The sequence below is a fragment of the Dermochelys coriacea genome, chromosome 7, assembly GCF_009764565.3.
Source record: "Dermochelys coriacea isolate rDerCor1 chromosome 7, rDerCor1.pri.v4, whole genome shotgun sequence".
NCBI lineage: Eukaryota > Metazoa > Chordata > Testudines > Dermochelyidae > Dermochelys > Dermochelys coriacea.
Genome location: NC_050074.1, coordinates 91,953,866 through 91,973,598, shown reverse-complemented (window position 1 = coordinate 91,973,598; position 19,733 = coordinate 91,953,866). Strand labels below are relative to the sequence as shown.

The 19,733-nt window shown below is 43.0% G+C and overlaps 1 protein-coding gene across 2 annotated transcripts; it reads left to right on the top strand.

The window, feature by feature from the left end:
• The first annotated feature begins 412 nt into the window (after positions 1 to 412).
• On the top strand, positions 413 to 17,428 carry ANKRD22 (ankyrin repeat domain 22). Of its 2 annotated transcripts, XM_038409766.2 has the most exons (7): positions 413 to 662; positions 8,565 to 8,648; positions 9,519 to 9,710; positions 10,857 to 10,964; positions 12,567 to 12,644; positions 15,933 to 16,031; positions 17,141 to 17,428. In XM_038409766.2, exons 1-7 carry the CDS (start codon positions 642 to 644, stop codon positions 17,216 to 17,218), a joined length of 660 nt encoding a protein of 219 aa, XP_038265694.1. In that variant the 5' UTR covers positions 413 to 641; the 3' UTR covers positions 17,219 to 17,428. The 2 variants fall into 2 exon arrangements, with proteins under 2 accessions (XP_038265694.1, XP_038265697.1); XM_038409769.2 differs by lacking the exon at positions 8,565 to 8,648 and having other exon boundaries at positions 418 to 662.
• The last annotated feature ends 2,305 nt before the right edge of the window (positions 17,429 to 19,733 follow it).

The following is a 19,733-nucleotide window of genomic DNA, read 5'->3' as shown; positions in this document are numbered from 1 at the left end:
TCCTTTTCCATCCCATTTTAGCAGTGGATAGACTAGATTCATTGTTTCAGATTTCTGTGATTGTGTACTAATGGAAGCGTATTTATCGATAAAACAAATCTGCACTTCCCTTTCAATGGGAATGTTAACACCACTCTTGCTAGTTTAATCACATTTTCTGCAGTCACAGCTGTTATGTTCTAGAGTCCCATTTTTTACTATTTGGGTGATAATCTAACACCTACTTCTGTAAATTCTTGTTTTAGAAGTCTCACATTTCTCCATTCATTTTCTTGTGCAATTTGTCTTCTCCCCTGTGGCTAGTTTAACCTTTTTCTTTTAGAGAACTTGCTATTGCAAAATACTTCTAGCTGTTGTAACTTGTACTACTTGTGTCAGCCTTGCAGTAAACCCACACTCTCATGTTTACCTCACTGGGTTGGGCTTTTGAAAACGGCGTCATTTCATACTCCCCGATTAGGAAAGCAACAAGTGTAGCTTTGGAAAGGCTCAGATACCTACATATTTCCTGGCTCAAATCACACTGCTAAATGACTCTTGAGATTAAATTTTAATCAACTTTAAGTAAACTCAAGAGCAACTGAAAGTCAAGAAAATCTGCTGGTCAAGTGAGTTACAAAGGACTTCAGGCAAGAACAGTCATGGGGATACTTTATTCAGAGGTATGTGGTCATTTCTTATGAGGTATGTGGGAAACTGTAGAAGATCTATATAGAAGAGATTTAGATTTCCTTGACAGGCTTGTATTAGGAAGTGAAAACCCCATCTTGTCTAAAGTATAATATTTTACACATGGCTAAGGGTACTTTTTGTACAAATACCTACTTTATATGGGTTGTTTCATTTTCAGAGAAGAAGGTGTTAGCTAAGTTCAGAGTATGCTACAGCTCTGCATTCAGAGCAAAGCAGTTTGGGGTTCTGTTTGACATGTTAGGCAATGCCACTGAATGGCCACTTTACCAACTGTGTTAAAACCAAGCCAAACTATTGCCTTAAGGGCCAAATCCAGGGGCCATTTCTCTTTGCTGAATGGAAGAGAGTTCTCTCCTCTCTCCCACCCACACCTTATCATCAGTAATGGGGAAGACAGTGGTGGGGAGGAAGAGGGTGCCTTGATTTTATCAAGAGTGCTGTATAAAATGTATGGCCAAATGCTTTCCATAATTACAGACAAGGAGCTGAATCTCTCCTTTGCTCCCTAAACTCTGATTACAATGGATTGGTTTCTCCTGCTGGATATAGCATAGAATGTACATGCCTCTCAAAAACTAAATTGACATATGGAAATGCAATAAAGTTTTCATTTAAAAAGTAAATCACTATTTCAAATGAAAGGGAATGAGGCACTTTAATTTATATATAGTTCAGTTGCACATGTTCATAAGCCAACTAACTGGCTGGACTTCATTCCACTTCAAAGCTGTAGACAGACATTTACAACTTCCTTTTAAAGTCTTTACTACTCTGATAGAACTTTCTCAGGCTTTTTACATCAAAAACTGAAAGTTTAAGAGGTTTAATTAGAGCAGAGTCAGTGTAATTATTGTCAACATTTCTTTCATACATTTTAGTAAACAACTAAATTCATTAGTTATTTTTCCAGTAGAATGCATTTTTAGGGAGTAATTTTCTTTGGAAAGTAAGGCTCCTACATGACTAATATAAATGAACAGCGATTTAAATGAGTGACAAGTTGTAGTTTCTGGACAGTTGAGATGCTGACAGATTTTTCAGAAATAGTGTAAATAATTGTTTTATTTTGCAATTATTCTCTTAAACATTGATTCACACCCAATTTGTAGCATAGGTGTGTCAACTTGAGTTAGATTTCAAGGCCTAAATTAATGCAATGGAGTTTCTGGAACAGAGCATCTATCCTTTGTGGGAAGGGACTCCATTTTATAAAAGCAAATGGAAATGTAAGACTATTTCATAAAACCCCCCATGCAATTTTGAGAGATTGTAGCTATCTGTACTCTGGGTCACAGTTACAAGACTAGCTGCACTGCTATCCCCTCTCTGAGTACAGACCTCATTCCCTTTCCTCAGGTGTCAGGCTTTGTCATAAATATAAAGGGAAGGGTAACCACCTTTCTGTATACAGAACTATAAAAATCCCTCCTGGCCAGAGGCAAAACCCTTTCACCTGTAAAGGGTTAAGAAGCTAGGATAACCTCGCTGGCACCTGACCAAAATGACCAATGAGGAGACAAGATATTTTCAAAGCTGTGGGGGGGGAACAAAGGGTCTGTCTGTGTGTGTGATGCTTTTGCCAGGAAAAGCTCAGGAATGCAGCTCAGAACTCCTGTAAAAAGTTAGTAAGTAATCTAGCTAGAAATGCGTTAGCTTTCTTTTGTTTAATGGCTGGTAAAATAGCTCTGCGGAATGGAATGTATATTCCTGTTTTTGTGTGTCTTTTTGTAACTTAAGGTTTTGCCTAGAGGGATTCTCTACGTTTTGAATCTGATTACCCTGTAAGGTATTTACCATCCTGATTTTACAGAGGTGATTCTTTTACTTTAATTAAAATTCTTCTTTAAGAACCTGATTGATTTTTCATTGTTCTTAAGATCCAAGGGTTTGGGTCTGTGTTCACCTATGCAAATTGGTGAGGATTTTTATCAAGCCTTCCCCAGGAAAGGGGATGTAGGGCTTGGGGGGAATATTTTGGGGGAAGATGCCTCCAAGTGGGCTCTGTCCCTGTTCTTTGTTTAACACGCTTGGTGGTGGCAACATAGGGTTCAAGGACAAGGCAAAGTTCGTACCTTGAGGAAGTTTAACCTAAGCTGGTAAGAATAAGCTTAGGGAATCTTTCATGCAGGTCCCCACATCTGTATCTTAGAGTTTAGAGTGGGGAAGGAACCTTGACAGGCCTCATGCCCTTTCCAGCCCAGGGGAAGTATTAAGTTCTCTCTCAGATGAGACTCTGGGATAGAGCACCCTATGCGTCAATTGTGCTTACCCAGCAAGCACAACAGAGCTCAGCACCTGTGACTTTTCCCTTCAGGAGTCCTTGACTAGTAGTATATACAGCCATCAGATCAACCTTCTTAAATCTGTGTACTTATTGATCACAGTAGGAGCAAAGAATAAGGGAGGGGGGAATTTAAAACAAACATGTCTACAGGCACATTGTTCTTACCCTTGATGGTAACCTGTGCAGGACTAGCCTTCTTCAGACACCCCTGGAAGGTACATGCACACAGGGGTTGCCAGAACACCTGCCCAACAACTACCTCCTCCTTTCAGAGACAGTCCATTTTTAAACTGATCGGAGAGCTAAAGGACTATTGTTTTAGGCCTGTTTCTTGTAATGGTATTGTCTCAGAACAACCCCCAAGTGTTTGCCAAGGGCTAGCTTATCTGCAGCCATTTTTTTTGCTTCCTGCTTGTTTTTACCAGATAGCACCCTATTAGACTAAGCAGATACATTCATTCAGTAAACATTCCAATAACCAGATAAAAATCCAGTATTCGTAAGTTAGAGATCAGCTCCATGACCACCACATTCTGATCTAACCAAATGCTTTAACAAAATGTTAATCTGATGAACAAAATCTGTCATACTGTCATCAGTATTTTGGTTAGAGAAGTTCAATTTGTTGAGAGCTTGATGTAATACCCAGTAAGTCCATGGAAGGACTCCCGCTGATTTCAATGGCCTTTGGATCAAGCTCTTGAGGATCCATGCTCCCCTTTTTGGATTATTCCTGTTACTGTGGCAGGATCTGTGCTAACCATTGTCTGCCTCTGCACTACTCTTACAGGTTTCCATAACAAATGGAAGAAAGTTATACAACTCACTGCAGACCCCATAGAATCAAGGTCAGGCAGCATTCTACAGAGTGGCCTGTTCTCCACAACCACACACAGGGACCCCTCCCAAACATGCATCTGGATCAAATACCATGTCCTTGTGTAAGGACTTCTGCTATTTTAGAGAAAAGCACTTTCTCCTTTCTTGCCTCTTTTAGATGCAAGGGTCAGTCAACATCAGTTCTGTGGTGTCCCCCTTTAAGTTCTGGGGCTTTTTAGAGTGGATGAAGACCTAGAGAAGGCAGAAGTAGATGTTGGGAGAGAGGACTATGGTCCCAGATGACTAGTGAAGATTTGGAGAAAATCCAGGCTACTGCTTCTTTAAAAGCCTGGGACCAGGAGCCTTGTAGAGTGTGGGTGGGCAGTGTCCCCCTCGCTCCCAACCAATTGGACAAACTCTGGGAAGACTACTATATATTCTGTCTCTTCCCTCAGAAGATGATCTGCCTGATGAACCCTCCTAAGATGAGGGTGAAAGCATTGATTGGGAGTGGGGAAAAAAGGACCAGCTAGGAGGGGAAACTGGCCTAAGTTACAGCTTCAGCTCCAAGGAAGAGAGCTCGGGGACACTTGTCTTAAGGTGAGGGATTGTCTGAAGTACAACCCAGCTCCTTCACAGGGTTGCAGTTTGTAAATGCCTCTGCTTCATTATCCAGGGTCTTCTTCAGAGCCTGCTTTGATCTGAGCTCCTGTTGTGCAACTGTGGAGTCTAGTGTGTCTTGTGGATGTTTTCACTACATACAGCTCTCCCCTCAACCCCCAGCTCCTGGGTTTCTGGTTTGTTCCTGGCCGCTCAGACTCCAAGGGCTATATTCACAAAAGAATTTAGGAAACTGCCTGCCATTTTAGGCCTAAATCCCATAATCAGATCCAATTGGGATTCATAGAACCCCCGCTCAGATGATCCTGAACTCTACAGGCCACTAAACTGAATAAGCAAATGTTTGCAGTGAAAATTCCCTAGGTGCTTATATTTCTGCCTCTGATCATATTCCCTACATCTGGCACCTGGATACTTAAACCCAGAATGATGCACAAGGTGGGGGAAAAGGCAGGCATTCCTTTGCCTAAATTGCCCATAGGACCCAATACGGTATGAATGCTCAGATCAGACCCCTATAGGCAAGTTTACACAGTATAGCTGGGGGGAGTATCATCATCCTAACCCCTGGGCTAACAGTTATGAGGGAGGTGCCCCCTTCTTGCTTTGTGTTAAAATGGTGTAAGTGCTTAACATCAAGACAGAATTTGCAGCTGAGATTCCCCAGTGCAGGGAGGCATGGGCTTAGCATACCCCTTGGCTTGGCATCTCCCATTGGCTAGCTCAGGCAAGCTATATAGTGTGCTGGCTTTTGTGAATCCCATTATGAGGCATGTGTCTCTCCCAATTCACTGTATAGGGAGCCTAACCTAGGCTTTGTGAATCCCTGTGATATTTCCAGGACCCTAAAAGTTAGGCATGGCAACACTGAGTACCACCACATTTAAGTTTTTGTGAATCTAGCCCCAAGTCTCTCTAAAGTTCAGTGACCTGAGATTCCATCTTACTGATTACCTTCTGGGCCGTGTTCTTCTGGGGTGCTTCCTTTTCCACCTTCACCAAAGTGGCTTGTAGTTCCTCTTTCGATCAGTCAGTTGTCTTTTGAATTCTGTGATCTGAACCTGCAACTTGGTACTCTGGTCATGCAGATCAGTGGAGTTTTCCTAAAGCTTCCTAGAAATTATCCCCAACGCTAGTCACTGCTCTTCTTTGCAAGACAGACAGGCATTCCCCCAGAGCGGTGATTGTGTCCTTGTGCCTGTATAGGGTCATCTTAATTTAGTCCTGCCAAGAGTCATCAGACCAACAACCCAGGAGACTGAAGTCATTTCTCAAGAGCAGCAGTAATACAAGGTTCATCACGCTGTTCAACTAGTGTGCCTCAACCCTAAAGCAGAGTACTCTTCTAGGTATAAGAGGATGAAACTGTCTGCTAAGTCCCTAGCTTTTCCTTTAAGGCTCTAATATCTGCCATTAGCTGTTATTAGGCTTGAATAGTTTGCAGTTTCCCCTGCTCTTTGATTTTTTTTTTCCTCCTCCTGTTAATGGAGCTCAAGACACAACCTTAAGATCAGTCACTTGCAATTTCTGAGATGACTCCCTGGCCATCACCTCTCGGAGACATGCATCTCTCTCCCATTTGACTGGGATATCTCAAGGTTGAACAGTTCCTTGCCTTCATGTTGTTGTTCTCAGCAAGAGACTCTGCCTAAGAAGGCTGGTGAACTTTCTCTTCAAAGCATTAAGTGTAACTGCTCATAACCACATACACTTCCTGTGCAAGCCTATTTTATTCTTAAGGTAAAAGCACTACAGAGAACAACAACAAAACTATACTCATGCAAATAAGCTTACCAGAGATTACCTCAGCCCTAACATGGGCTGTGACAGGAGCTCAAAACCTCACATAAGTGGTTTCTTTATGGTTCCAAGTTAATCACAGCTTCCGTTCAGAACAAGAACAGTGTTTTTTGGGGCCTCAGTAGGGTCAGTCCCTCCAACTCTTCCCTAACAATTGGGACCCTCCTTGAACCAGAGGTTCTGTCCATTTGCTGGATCAGAAAAAGCCCCGAGGCTGTTTAAAACCAGGCTAATGATGCACAAATCCTTTGTCCATTGGTCCCTGGAGAATCCAGTTTGAACTAGTACGTAGAATCCTCTCCGGGGGTGGCTTCAAAGGGCTGATTAGAGTTAGCATACCTAACGTTAAATACAATTTCACAATAACACAAACAATTGCCTTTTTAATACAGTGGACCCCAAAACCATTGAATTTACTTCAGTAATGCTAATCTTAATGCCATAAGATTTGTTCAGGATATTGTCATATCGGTCACAGTACAGACCTCCCTACTCAAGGGAAATTACTTCCTTGTGGTGTACCTTATCTAGGGCACTCTCCACCCTTTTTCTATAAACAGCCACAGCTGAAATTTATAAGGTCCGAGACAAAGTAGAAGTGGACCTTAAGTAAGCCTGAAGTGTTTTATGTAGCAACATTGTACCAGGTAAGAGTACCAGGAGCATGTCCTGACTCTCAGAGCCTGCACTCTAACCAGCCAGCCCCTTTTTCTGGTTTAAGTCCCAGTCATACATTTGCCACTTATTTGTCCTCTTCTAAATGAGGGACTTCAACCACCCAGTTCTAAACTAGTCAAATGGCACAACAGGACAGTGTGTGCAAAAAAACAATTTCTCTAGGAGTCACGATTTTTTTTAGGACAGCTAGCTCTTGAGCATGCAAGAGGAAAATGTAGTCTTGAGCAAGTCTTAAACAACACACATGAGCTAATTCAAGAAGTAACAGTAATTAAGCCACTAAATAAGTGGCCATGACACAATTAGGTTCAGCGTCTAAGAGGAGGTAGGGTACCAAAAAGGGACAACTTTAGAAAGGAAGATTTCACTAAAAGGAGAATGTTAGTCAAAGAAGCAATAAAGTGAAAAAAATAAAGGAAATAAAATCCCTAGAGGTGGCATGGATGCTGCTTACGAAAACAAAGCCTTAGAAGGCAGGTTAAACTGCTGAACAAAAAAGGAACAGGGCATGAATAAAACATTATGGCTAAATGCCAAGGTTTGAAAGGCTATTTGAGACAAACTGAAATCTTTCTAAATCTGACCCTAGTGAAGGCATTAAACAGGAGCATAAACTAGAACAGGCAATATTAGTAGGGAAATTAGAAGGGCCTAAATGGATTTTGAAGAGCAGACAGAAAAAGGGGTAAAAAAGATTCTTTAAGTAGATCAGATGGAATAAGGTTGTGACAGAACTTCTAGGTCCACTGGATCAATTGAATAAAGGGAGCAGTTAAGGAAGACAAGGACATTGCTGAGAAACTAAATGACTTTTCTACGCAAGTCTTCATGGTTAAGGATGTTGGGAAAATTCCTACCTAGGACCCGCTCTTTTCTGGATTACACAGATTAGGTACTCTCAGGGAAAGTCTACACAGAGCAGCAATGCATGCTGCAGGGTTATGATTTATGAAGCACATTAATGTGGTTGCACTACATTGTTCCATTAGACCTGCTGGAGCACACTGAAGTTCCACTACGTGCACTACTTAAACATAGTACCATTTCAAATACCAGCATTCAGGTTGATCATTGTATTGGGATTGCTAAAAGAAAAGTCCAATATATCTTGCCAGAAATTGTGTTACTTATATTTAAGCTTTCTTGACCAATATTTACAGAAGTGAAGTGATCCCTTCTGTTTTCTTTTTAAAAAGTTTCTATTTTAACTTGAAGTGTGGCTCTATTCTGAAGAGTTACTATGTAAAAACTGTACCTTCTTACTCAAGAGTTCTGATCAATGGGATTACTCACTGTATGTGAAAGTAAGCACCTGTTTAGGTGGGTTAGTGGATTGGGGTGCAGCATTTTTCAAGATTGAACTATTAGGGTATATCTAGACTACAAAATTAGGTCAATTTTATAGAAGTCGATTTTTAGGAAGCGATTTTATACAGTCAATTGTGTGTGTCCTCACTAAGCGCATTAAGTCGGCGGAGTGCTTCCACAGTATCGTGGCTAGTGTCAACTTTCAGAGTGGTGCATTGTGGGTAGCTATCCCACAGTTCCTGCAGTCTCCACTGCCCATTGGAATTCTGGATTAAGTTCCCAATGCCTGATGGGGCAAAAACGTTGTCGCAACTGGTTCTGGGTATATGTCGTCAGTCACCCCTCCCTCCCTCTATGAAAGGAACTGCAGACAAATCATTTCGCCCCCTTTTTCCTGGATTGCCCACGCATACGCCGTAGCACTGCAAGCATCAGATCACCACAGGTCGGTGTTTGATAAGGGGCAGAGGGTCCGGGGGGGCAGTCAGGGGACAATTGGATGGGGCAGAGGTTCTGGCGGGAGGCAGTTAGGGGATGGGGAACAAGGGGGGGTTGGATAGGCATGGGAGTCCCAGGGGGCTTGTCGGGGCAGGGGTGTGGATACGGGTTGGGGCAGTTAGGGGACGGGGGGGGTTGGATAGGGGTTGGGGTCCTGGGGGGTGGGCGTCAGGGGACAAAGAGCTGGGGGGGGTTGGATGGGTTGGCGGTCAGAGGGGGACAGTCAGGAGGTGGGAAGTGGGAGGGGCAGATAGGGAGGAGGGCCAGGCTGTCTGGGGAGGCAGAGCCTTCCCTACCCAGGTGTAGTGTATTAAATTGTTCCCCGTAAGAATGTGCTATTTACGGTGTACTTACAGCTGCCAGTCCTGGTGCTCCATAAGTAGCACATTCCTTTGGGGAGCAATTTAATACATTACACCCCTAGCGGCTCACAGCTGTGCTGCCTGGCAGGAGCTTGCAGCCCTGCCGCCCAGAGCGCTGGCAGCAGGGCAAGCTGAGGCTGCAGAGGAGAGGCCAGGGATTAGTCTCCCCGGCCAGGAGCTCAAGGGCCAGACAGGATGGTCCCACGGGCCGGATGTGGCCTGCGGGCCATAGTTTGCCTACCTCGGAATTAGACCTTAAACTTTCTCTCTTTTCATGGGGCCTCAGCCTGTGAGGTGCCGAGCGCTTCCCAGAAGGTGGGAATTGAGGGACCTCACATCTGCTGGAGAGGGAGCTAGCAGGACTCTCACTTCACCTAGTGGGAAGTACTTGGATCCTCCTAGGCTCAGGCCTATAATGCCTGGGTCACTAACATTTCCTCCCCTCCTTTCCTCAGCCCATTTGCCAGGCAGCTTATGATAATGACTTCAATCAAATTCAACTGCTGCTGGAAGACGACAGCAATTATTTGAACATTCAAGACAGCTTTAGGGGAGATACCCCCCTAATCTGTGCATGCAGACAGGGACACAACAGAATAGTCAGTTACCTTTTGAAATGGAACGCGAATGTGAACATCAGAAACAAGGCGAGTGGCAATAGCCAAGTGTCCCAGGATTCCCCCTCTTTTCATTAATGACATCTGATTACATTTTGCAATTAGGGAGTGGAAGAAAATGTTTGTAGTATTGCCAACCCCAAAAGTTAAAACAAAACAAAAAAACACAAGTCAGACCTAAAAAAGTCATGAGATTGACCCCAAAATTGTGATTTTTAAATTTTTTTTTTTTTAAGCAGTATCTGGAGTTTTGAACTCACTCACTCCCCAGAGCATGTGGGACAACAAATGAGAAATTGGATTTTTGGTCATTGTAGCATCATAGCAATTTATGTTGTGATTTAGCCTGCCCATCAACTCCAGCCACACCACAGTTCTTCACCCGCCTTGCTCCCCACTCCACATCTGTAGCTTTGGAGGCTCTTCACACCCTCCCAGGCCTGGCAGCAGGGCAAATCCAGGGACTTTTGTGTGTATGTCTGTGTCTCTCTCTCCCCCCGCAGGTCAGGAGGGATGGCAATTCCAAGGGAGCTTTATTCTCTCCCTTCCCAGGCCTGCTGTTGCAGCATTACAGAGGAGGAGCAGCCAATACATTTTTCCCAGGCGAGGAAGAGGGAGCAGAGCTGCCCGGCTCTTACTGCTCTCCCCACCCCATCCAGAAGCTTCTTTGTCTCCTGAGGGCATGGGGAGCTCTCCCTGCCTCTGCAGCAGTTCTGTTTGGCTGCTTATTCCAAACCCCTCCTACCTCCTTCTCCACAGCCACCCCATTACCCTCAGTGACTAGGGGAGAGCCAATGGGATCTCTAATGACACAGATTAACAATTAATGGCACACTTAAAAATGGGGGCTATTCTTGCCATTCTTCCCCCACAGGCTACAGTAACAGCCACATGGGAACTGCAGTGCACTCTTCCCCCATGCTCCCCCTCACCTAGCTCAGGACTGGAGACATCAATTTCAGACCCCAGTCCCATGCACTTGTGCCCCTGTGAAGCTCAGGGACTGTGGCTTTGTGCAGCTGAAATGTATTTCACTCAGTTGAGCAAGATACCCGTGTCCTGTTTCAACATTAATGAAAAAGAAATGCTCCAGATCTAACCAGTCAGAAAACTGTGAAATACACAAGAGCAATAATAGTGCATCTAATGCTGATCAGATGTTTCTTCCCTGTTTAGAAAGATCGCACATGTTTGCATTATGCTGTGAGAAAACGGTTTAGTTTCCTTGACTACCTGCTTATCATCATCCTAATGCCTGTTCTGCTTATTGGCTATCTTATCATGGTGAGTACAAACTAAACTAGGAAGACTTACCTTACATTTTTTCATCCTGAGACCACTGTAGGTACATTGGCTTCCTAGCAGTGGCATACCATCTGTGTACGCAAGGCATACATCACATGTCCCAGAAGTCACAAAAACCCTGTCCCAACTGGCAGCCCGCAGGCCAATTCCATTTAGCTCCCCACTATACATTGTAGAACAAAAAAGTACGCTCTGCACAGCATGACCTCACATGCCCCGTACATGCAAGGCCAAGCCACGTGAAGGAAGCCATTTTGGACCACCTCAGGCATGCAAGTGTCAAATTACATGCCTTACTAAGAGCATCACGGCATACCACTGCTACTGTTTCACTGTCTCCTTCTTAGACCCTCCAATAACTCGGACATAGGCTTTCACATCTCAAGTAATATTCCTTCTTGGAATATGGGTTTATTAATAAAGTTCACAAGGAAACACAGAATCTCCCACTCTGCCTTCCTATATGGCTTATTTCAGAGTAGCAGCCGTGTTAGTCTGTATTCGCAAAAAGAAAAGGAGTACTTGTAGTCTCTAAGGTGCCACAAGTACTCCTTTTCTTTATATGGCTTATATCTTTGGTACAGGGTCCAAAGTTCTGCTCCTGCTGAGGACATCCTATAGGCAGACTGACAGGTTTCAGAGTAGCAGCCGTGTTAGTCTATATTCACAAAAAGAAAAGGAGTACTCCTTTTCTTATAGGTAGACTGACTCCCCAGCCTCCCTACATGGCTTCTACAGCTTATAGGCTTACCTTAGGCCCTCTGTTGGGAGTAAGAGGGGAGAAGGCATCTCTCTCTCTTTACTTCTCCTCTGGTCTCTATTAAGTAGCAACTTTAAGGACTATTTTCCTAGAGCCCCCCAGACCAATCCACTCTTGATTGACTTCTCTGACCTTTTGTAAGCCTCTCATGACCCCTTCCCAGTTGGATCTAATAATTGAACTGGCTCATCTGATCCCTAGTCAGTCAGGGTCAGCTGAGAGGGTAGTTGATCATGACAGGCAAGGCTGGGCTTGACTCCCCTTAAAGGGCCAGCCAGCCAGCCTATGACACCTACCTACAACAGATTAGCTGTTACAAGCAGGACCCTGTACTGTAGCTCATCCAGAGTTATGAATGTACACAAAATAATCCTGCATTGCGATTTTCAAATTAAGGACTGAGTAAGAACTGTAAAAGTGTATAAGGACCTCAGAATTTGGCTCTGAATATAACTGATATACTGCTGAGATAGTAGTGTCACATGAAAGTGTACTGCACAAATAGGGCATTTCCATTGTTTTGAGTAGAATGCTCATAGCTAGCCCAAATCTACTTAGTAACATGTTTCAGAGTAGCAGCTGTGTTAGTCTGTATTCGCAAAAAGAAAAGGAGTACTTGTGGCACCTTAGAGACTAACAAATTTATTAGAGCATAAGCTTTCGTGAGCTACAGCTCACTTGAGCTGTAGCTCACGAAAGCTTATGCTCTAATAAATTTGTTAGTCTCTAAGGTGCCACAAGTACTCCTTTTCTTTTTTAGTAACATGTGTTACCTGAATTAACTTTCCAACTAGGGTTGGACTTCTTTATGTGTTTAACAGGTATCAAAAACTAAGCAGAATGAAAACCTAATCAAGATGTTACTTCGAGCTGGCACAGATGTTAATGCTACGGACTATGTAAGTGGGTTTGTACAGCCACAGAGGTCACTCACTGGTGTGGTGTATACAACGTTCATTTAGTTAATTTAGAAAAAGTAGCTTTCAGAAGCTACTTGAAATAATGTGATGCTTCAGGGGAAGAGCAACCGGTGAAAGGTTGTTTTGATATGTTAAGCTTGTCTGTCACTGTGGCTCACTGTTATCCCTTGAAATTTGCTAAAGTACACAATTTTCTCTCCCTTGGCAGCTCAGCTTGGCTTTTATTCAACTCAATTATTGTTCTTGCCTCTAGAGTCTTAATCACTATTGCTCCAAATACAGCATCTAAAACAAATGTGAAATGTTAGACACACTCCCCTTACCCTGGTGTGTGACATTTGACTGTCAGCTCTTTATTGCTGTGGTAGAGTCTTAGTCAAATCCTGGGGAAATGATGAAGTGTTACATTGCCACAACACCCTTAAAGGAGTGCAAACAGCAAAGGAAACATACCTGAGTTCAGTCACCAATCAGCCTTCAGTGGAGTGAACATGCTTTAATTCAGCAGAGGTGATGGAAGGATTCTGTGTGTGTAGAATTGGGACTATCAAGTTTGCCAGTAGGTATGGACTGCACCAGAAAGTAGCTGACTCCCTATGTTGGGGGTGGTTAGACTTTGTGACTATTCTGAGTGATGTCGTGGTATGAGCGACTGTATGAACAGCTGGCCTAGAACCCTTTATCCATCCAAAGTCAGGGTAGGTTCAGGTTCTAGTCCTACACATGAACCATCAACCTGGCTTCACAAACATCCATGGACCTGGTCTGGTGCAGTTTATGGGTCAAGGGCACACTGAACTTTGCTATTTTTTTTGTTCTGGAGGAGGGGGATAATTTGATCCCTACAACCTCTTAGTCTTCAGAGGGCACTGGGTGGCTTCTTCTCCCTCCTGGTCTCATCTAGAGACTGCCTGGTATATACCTACATCCATGAGGGTCTCTGGGTGCAGTAAATAACCTCTTTCTCTTTCCTCCACATAGAGTGTGGGGGGGGAAAGCTTCATCTCTTTCTTCAGACAGTTTCTGCAACATTAAGACATGAGCAGATAGTGTCCCATAAGCCTTAGTTATTGATAATGTCTAGGAAAGGTCTTGACATTCAATAGCAACCATAGGCTACTTGCTAGGGAATCCCAGGTGCTTCTCTAACTATCATACAAAAGCTGATGTGGTATGGCAGGAGCAGGCATGCTTCTCTATTCCTATTCTTCTCTCCCAAGAATAGAATCATTTCTCTTGTGTAATGAGCTAAAGAAGCAAGATGCTATAGTCACTGATGCCAGCCTTTAGAGGAAAACATGGACATAAGCTAATGCATTGCAACTGCATCATTATAGAATCATAGGACTGGAAGGGACCTCAAGAGATCATCTAGTCCAGTCCCCTGCACTTATGGCAGGACTAAGTATTATCTAGACTACCCTGACAGGTGTTTGTCTAACCTGCTCTTAAAAATCTCCAATGATGGAGATTCCACAACCTCCCCGGGCAATTTATTCCAGTGCTAAACCACCATGACTGTTAGGAAATTTTTCCTTATGTCCAACCTAAACCTCTCTTGCTATAACTTAAGCCCATTGCTTCTTATCCTATGCTCAAAGGTAAAGAACAACAATTTTTTTCCCTCCTCCTTGTAACAACCTTTTATGTACAATACTTGAAAACTGTTATGTCCCCTCTGTCTTTTTTTGCCATACTAAACAAACCCAATTTTTTCAATCTTCCCTCATAGCTCATGTTTTCTAGACCTTCAATCATTTTTGTTGCTCTTCTCTGGACTTTCTCCAATTTGTCCACATCTTTCCTGAAATGTGGCACCCAGAACTCAACACAATACTCCAGTTGAGGCCTAATTAGCACAGAGTAGAGCAGAAGAAATTACTTCTCGTATCTTGCTTATAGCACTCTGCTAATACAGCCCAGAATTATGTTCACTTTTTTTTTGGCAACAGTGTAATACTGTTGACTCATATTTAGCTTGTGGTTCACTATGACCCCCAGATCCCTTTCTGCAGTACTCCTTTCTAGGCAGTCGTTTCCCATTTTGTGTTTGTGCAACTGATTGTTCCTTCCTAAGTGGAGTACTTTGTATTTGTCCTTATTGAATTTCATCCCATTTACTTCAGACCATTTCTTCAGTTTGTCTAGATCATTTTGAATTATAATCCTATCCTCCAAAGCACTTGCAACCCCTCCCACCTTGGTATCACCCACAAACTTTATAAATGTACTCTCTAGGCCATTATCTAAATCATTGATGAAGATATTGAACAGAACCGGTCCCAGAACTGTCTTCCAGTATGTTGTACAACTCAGTTTTTTAAAATCTGTGAAGCTTACTTTGGATGCTAGTAAACATGTCTAGATAATACATTCACCTGGAAAAAACCAACATACCTGTCCAATTTTTTTGAATTTTCACATTTGATAGACATACCGGATGTGTTAAGTATGTGACCAGAGATTTCACTCAGTTTAGTAAAATCATAAAATGGCATATCAGGGATAAAGAGTCTCACTCTGTAACATGGTAATGCCCTGTTAAATAGAGAGATCCAATGACTACTGTGTAATGTTTCTCTAATTGTTGTAATGATTATTGTATTGTCTCTTGATATTTACAGGGCTAGGATTTGTAAAACTGTTAATTTCCTAAATACAGAAATAGTTTAAAAAAAAAAAACACCAACCACAACTTGCTAAATTCACAGGACTGGACACAAACATGCAGTGATTCTCCTCTACCTAGGCTACTGCCTAGATATGTTTACTAGCATGCAGCATAAGCTTTGCTGTAGCAAAGCTGTACACATTTAGGCATTGCTCTGCATTAGGAGGTTGTGGGGAGGACGAGGAGTTGTACTATGCTGGGGGTGGGGGAGGGAGGGAGAGTTGTGCAGTCTGGTTTGTAGGTAGATGTGCTTTAGGATAGCAATGCAGCCTGAACCAGATCCCTCAATCTCTACATTCTCAAGCTTTGCGGAGACTGAAGTCTGGGCCCTGTATCTAGATTCTTGTTTTGTGGCTTAGACCCATCTCTGGTAAATAGTAAAACAATCAATCTTGTCACTCCATCACATTAAGTGCCTTCTGCCCCGTATCACATATGGCTACATATCATCCTTTTTCAAGAAACACACAAAACAACTTCCAACATCAAAGTACCATTGGCAGGTGGGCTGATGAAACGAAAGATAAATGTATTTCTAAAATTTCTGCTTAAAGCATGGTAAAAGTAAACTGTACCTGGATTCTGTTTACTTTCAGTCTGGTAGCACAGCCCTTCACTATGCCTGTGAAATGAAAAATCAGTCAGTTGTCCCTCTACTACTTGAAGCCCATGCAGACCTTTCTATAAAGAATAAGGTAAGGAGATAATAGCTGTGTCTGTGAGCATTGTGCTGCTAAGCTTCCAGAAATCATGTGGCTGGCACAGGAAAATGCAGAGTGCTCTGCTCCCCAAGAGTGGATTCACTTCTGGTGAAGGAGAAAGAAATATTTGCCCCACTGCCTTCCTTGGGGGAGAGCAGCTTTAAACTGTAAATAGTGCATGGTTGGAGCTGTGCAGGCTGCTTGGGGGGGATATATTGAATCAATGCATCTCCTAGGGGTCTTGGCCATGCCCATGCCCATGCCCCTGCCAGTCCAGCACTGCCCACTTCCAGTTATGATGGCTGGTTGCAGGCCCCCTGGTAAAATGAGATATGTGGGTGCCCTCCCCAGGGCTGCTGGGAGCCTTGCATAATGGGTTTTGCCAGTGTAAGGGGCTGAATCAGCAACTTCCGTTCCTAAAGGAGGCTCATCGATCTCTAATCAAATGTCAAAGGAAAGAACTGATTTCTCACTACATACCAACGACATGTAAGTATCTTGACAATACTGCAGTCCCTTCATTTACTATTGCTTCGACACTGACTTCTGACATCAGCCATGTTGAATAACAGAATGGATTTTGATATGATTGAAATAAAGACCCTGACCCACTGACTGATGGGGAGCAGGATCAAACTCAGTTAATTTTGAGACATCTTTTAATGCTGGGGATTCTTATCGGTGTGGATCAGGCAATACAAACCGTACAGATGAACACAAACTGGCCGATCTGTCCAGTGAGGCTCTCAGGTATGTCTGCGCTGCAGTCAGAGATGTGATTGCAGCCCACGTAGACATACCCAAGCTAGCTTTAATCTAGTTAGTGGGAGTACCAATAGCAACAAAGCTGCATCAGTACAGACTTCAGCCTGGGCTGTACCAACCTGCTCTGGACTCAGGGTATTTAGTCAGAGAACTAACCTGTACTGAAGTCTGTGCTGATACAGCTTCACTACTACTGGGATTGGTGCTAAATAGATTAACACTATCTCACGTGTTTCTACACATGCTGCACTCCCACCTCTGGTTGCAATATAGACATTCACACTCAAGTACCTGCTTCCATGACTATTATCACAGCATGTTTTGTCTATTTCTTTCAGAATGGGGAGTCTCCACTGGATATAGCGAGAAGATTAAAGTTCACCAACATTGAATGTGTGTTAAAGAAGGCATCCTAGTCCTTAATGAGATGATGTTAAGAGTGTTAGGCATGGAAAAAAAAATCTACTTAGCTGGGCACTCCCTGTTGTACAGTACCAAGAATACCCTGGAGGCGTGTTTTTTTTTTTAATTTGATGTTTGCTGAAGACATGTACTGTATTATATCTACTGGTATGCAGTCAGTACATATGGCATATAAAATACATAGCCATGTGGTGTGCCTGGAAGGAGTAGTCTTATTTTTATTCTGTTGATTTAGATAACTTTTTCATGTATTTTTCTCACTTTTTCCTGCTAGTGTAAGCAGGGGGATATTTTAAAAAGTTTTTTTATTTGAAATCTGATGACTATAGAATACATGATTCATAACAGATTCAGAAAAAAATTGTATTTAAATTTTATAATTTTTTTAATAGATTGCTGGATATATTTGACCACAAGACAGTTGTCACCAGTGGCCTGCAAGCCCAAGATATTATATCTGAAGCTTTTCCTTTCTAAATTTTCTTGACTAATGATGGCAGGCCAGCGTGATTCTTCAGGAATTCTGTATATGTGGAACAAAGCTGCCACTCCAGGACACCCCCTTATGCCTGGATGTAATGATGCAGCAACTCTATTTCAGTCTCACACTCTATCCTTTGGCCCAGTCTAGTTGTAAGAGTGACCTGGCCCTCTGGCCAGACCACTTTAGAGTCCAGCCCTTTCCCAGGGCTTCAGTCTTTTATCAAAGTCTAACCAAACGTAAGAAAACAATCCAACCTTCAGCCTGGCTGGGGTCAGCAGGCCACCTCTCACTCAGTTACTATTAGTATTACTATTAGTCTTTCTCCAATGACCCCTCTGTCCAGGGGCTGGCACATTCCTCCCCTCACTCAGGGGTTCAGTTAGGCTGCTGCTTATCTGGTCTTCTACCTCTAGTTCTCCTGGGCAATAGCATAGCATAGCATAGCATAGCATAGCATAGCTTGCCTTGCCTTGCCTTGCCTTGCCTTGCAAGCTGTCGATTTCTCAGCCTTCTTTCAGGCTGTTTCCCAGAGAGGAGACACTCCTCTCCTCTAGAACTCCCTTCCAACTGTGCTCATCCAGCTCTAAATAGACATCCCCAGCTCTCCCCCAATAACTAAGTTTTGCCACCTGATCTCCATTTGATCAGAATCAGCTGTTGGGGGGGGGGCAGGAGTAGCTGATCCATCTCACAACGGACCTTTAAAGGCCCCTCCCCCAGACATGCAACAACATAGAACTCTCATTTTTGTCCCTTTGGTGCTTTTTGAAGGGGAAAATGAACAAGTGAAATCTAATCCTTCCAAGTCAAGAAATAAAGGGAAAGCCTCTCTCCTGTGCCAGCGAGAGACAGTGCAGGAGGAGTAGGGTGGCATACGGCTCCCTGGTTCTCAGGTCTGGGTCAGTGCCAATGGTGCTTAAAACTACTCCTGGTCAGCTCCAAATTTCACCATGGCCTAGGATCCTTAATCAAAAAACAGTGGAGGATTGCTATGGCAGACTGGAGTTCTTCCACATTCCTTTCCTCCCCTGCCATACCTGTTATACCTTCAGGTGAGGGCATGGAAGCATATTTTGTTTGACATACATTTGAGAAAAAGGACATTCTTGGAAAACGAGGTGGTAGTGGGAGGGGAGTAATAGGAGTGAATGCTGGCATTACTGGGGGCCTGGAGAGGGGAATGTGATATGCAGTAAGGTTGAAAATGCAGGCCAGAGCAAGACAGGTTAGGGCCTTACTATATGAGCAGATTTCAGAGTAGCAGCCATGTTAGTCTGTATCCGCAAAAAGAACAGGAGTACTTGTGGCACCTTAAAGACTAACAAATGTATTGGAGCATAAGCTTACGTGAGCTACAGCTCACTTCATCGGATGCACAGAATGAAACACATAGTAAGATATATATATATACACACACACAGATAAGTTGGAAGTTACCATACAAACTGTGAGATGCTAATTAGTTAAGTTAAGATGAGCTATTATCAGCAGGAGAAAAAAACTTTTGTAGTGATCATATGAGCAGAGGCTCTAAATACAGATTTTGTCCATATCTGCCTGATACGATAGCCATCTGGGAGACTTAAGAGAAGCAACTTCCACAGAGCAGCCTAGAAGCCTCAGCTAAAAAATGTAAATGAAAGGAAAATGTTTGTCAGCCTAACTTGAGAGCTGACAGGTGTGGGGCTGAGCTAGTGAAGAAGGCAGCCAAAAGGCAGACAGATACCATTTCTAAGAAAGAATGAAAAGCAGGTGATATTTGCTATTATTTTAGAAGTCTGGTGAAAATTCAAGAAAAAGTGTGGATATATTTTTTTGGCTTGTGACTATTTTGTTCTATGTTTGCAATACATGTGGAGGGATTAATATTACTTCTGGCTGCTGTATCCTCTGTATGTCTCGCCTTCACTCATCTTTGGTAAAAACAACCACCCAACAAAAATCTTAAAATGAAAAATATCTGTCCCTTTCCATCAGTCATTTCATTTAAAAAATTGCACTTATGGGATGTTGTTTTCACTATT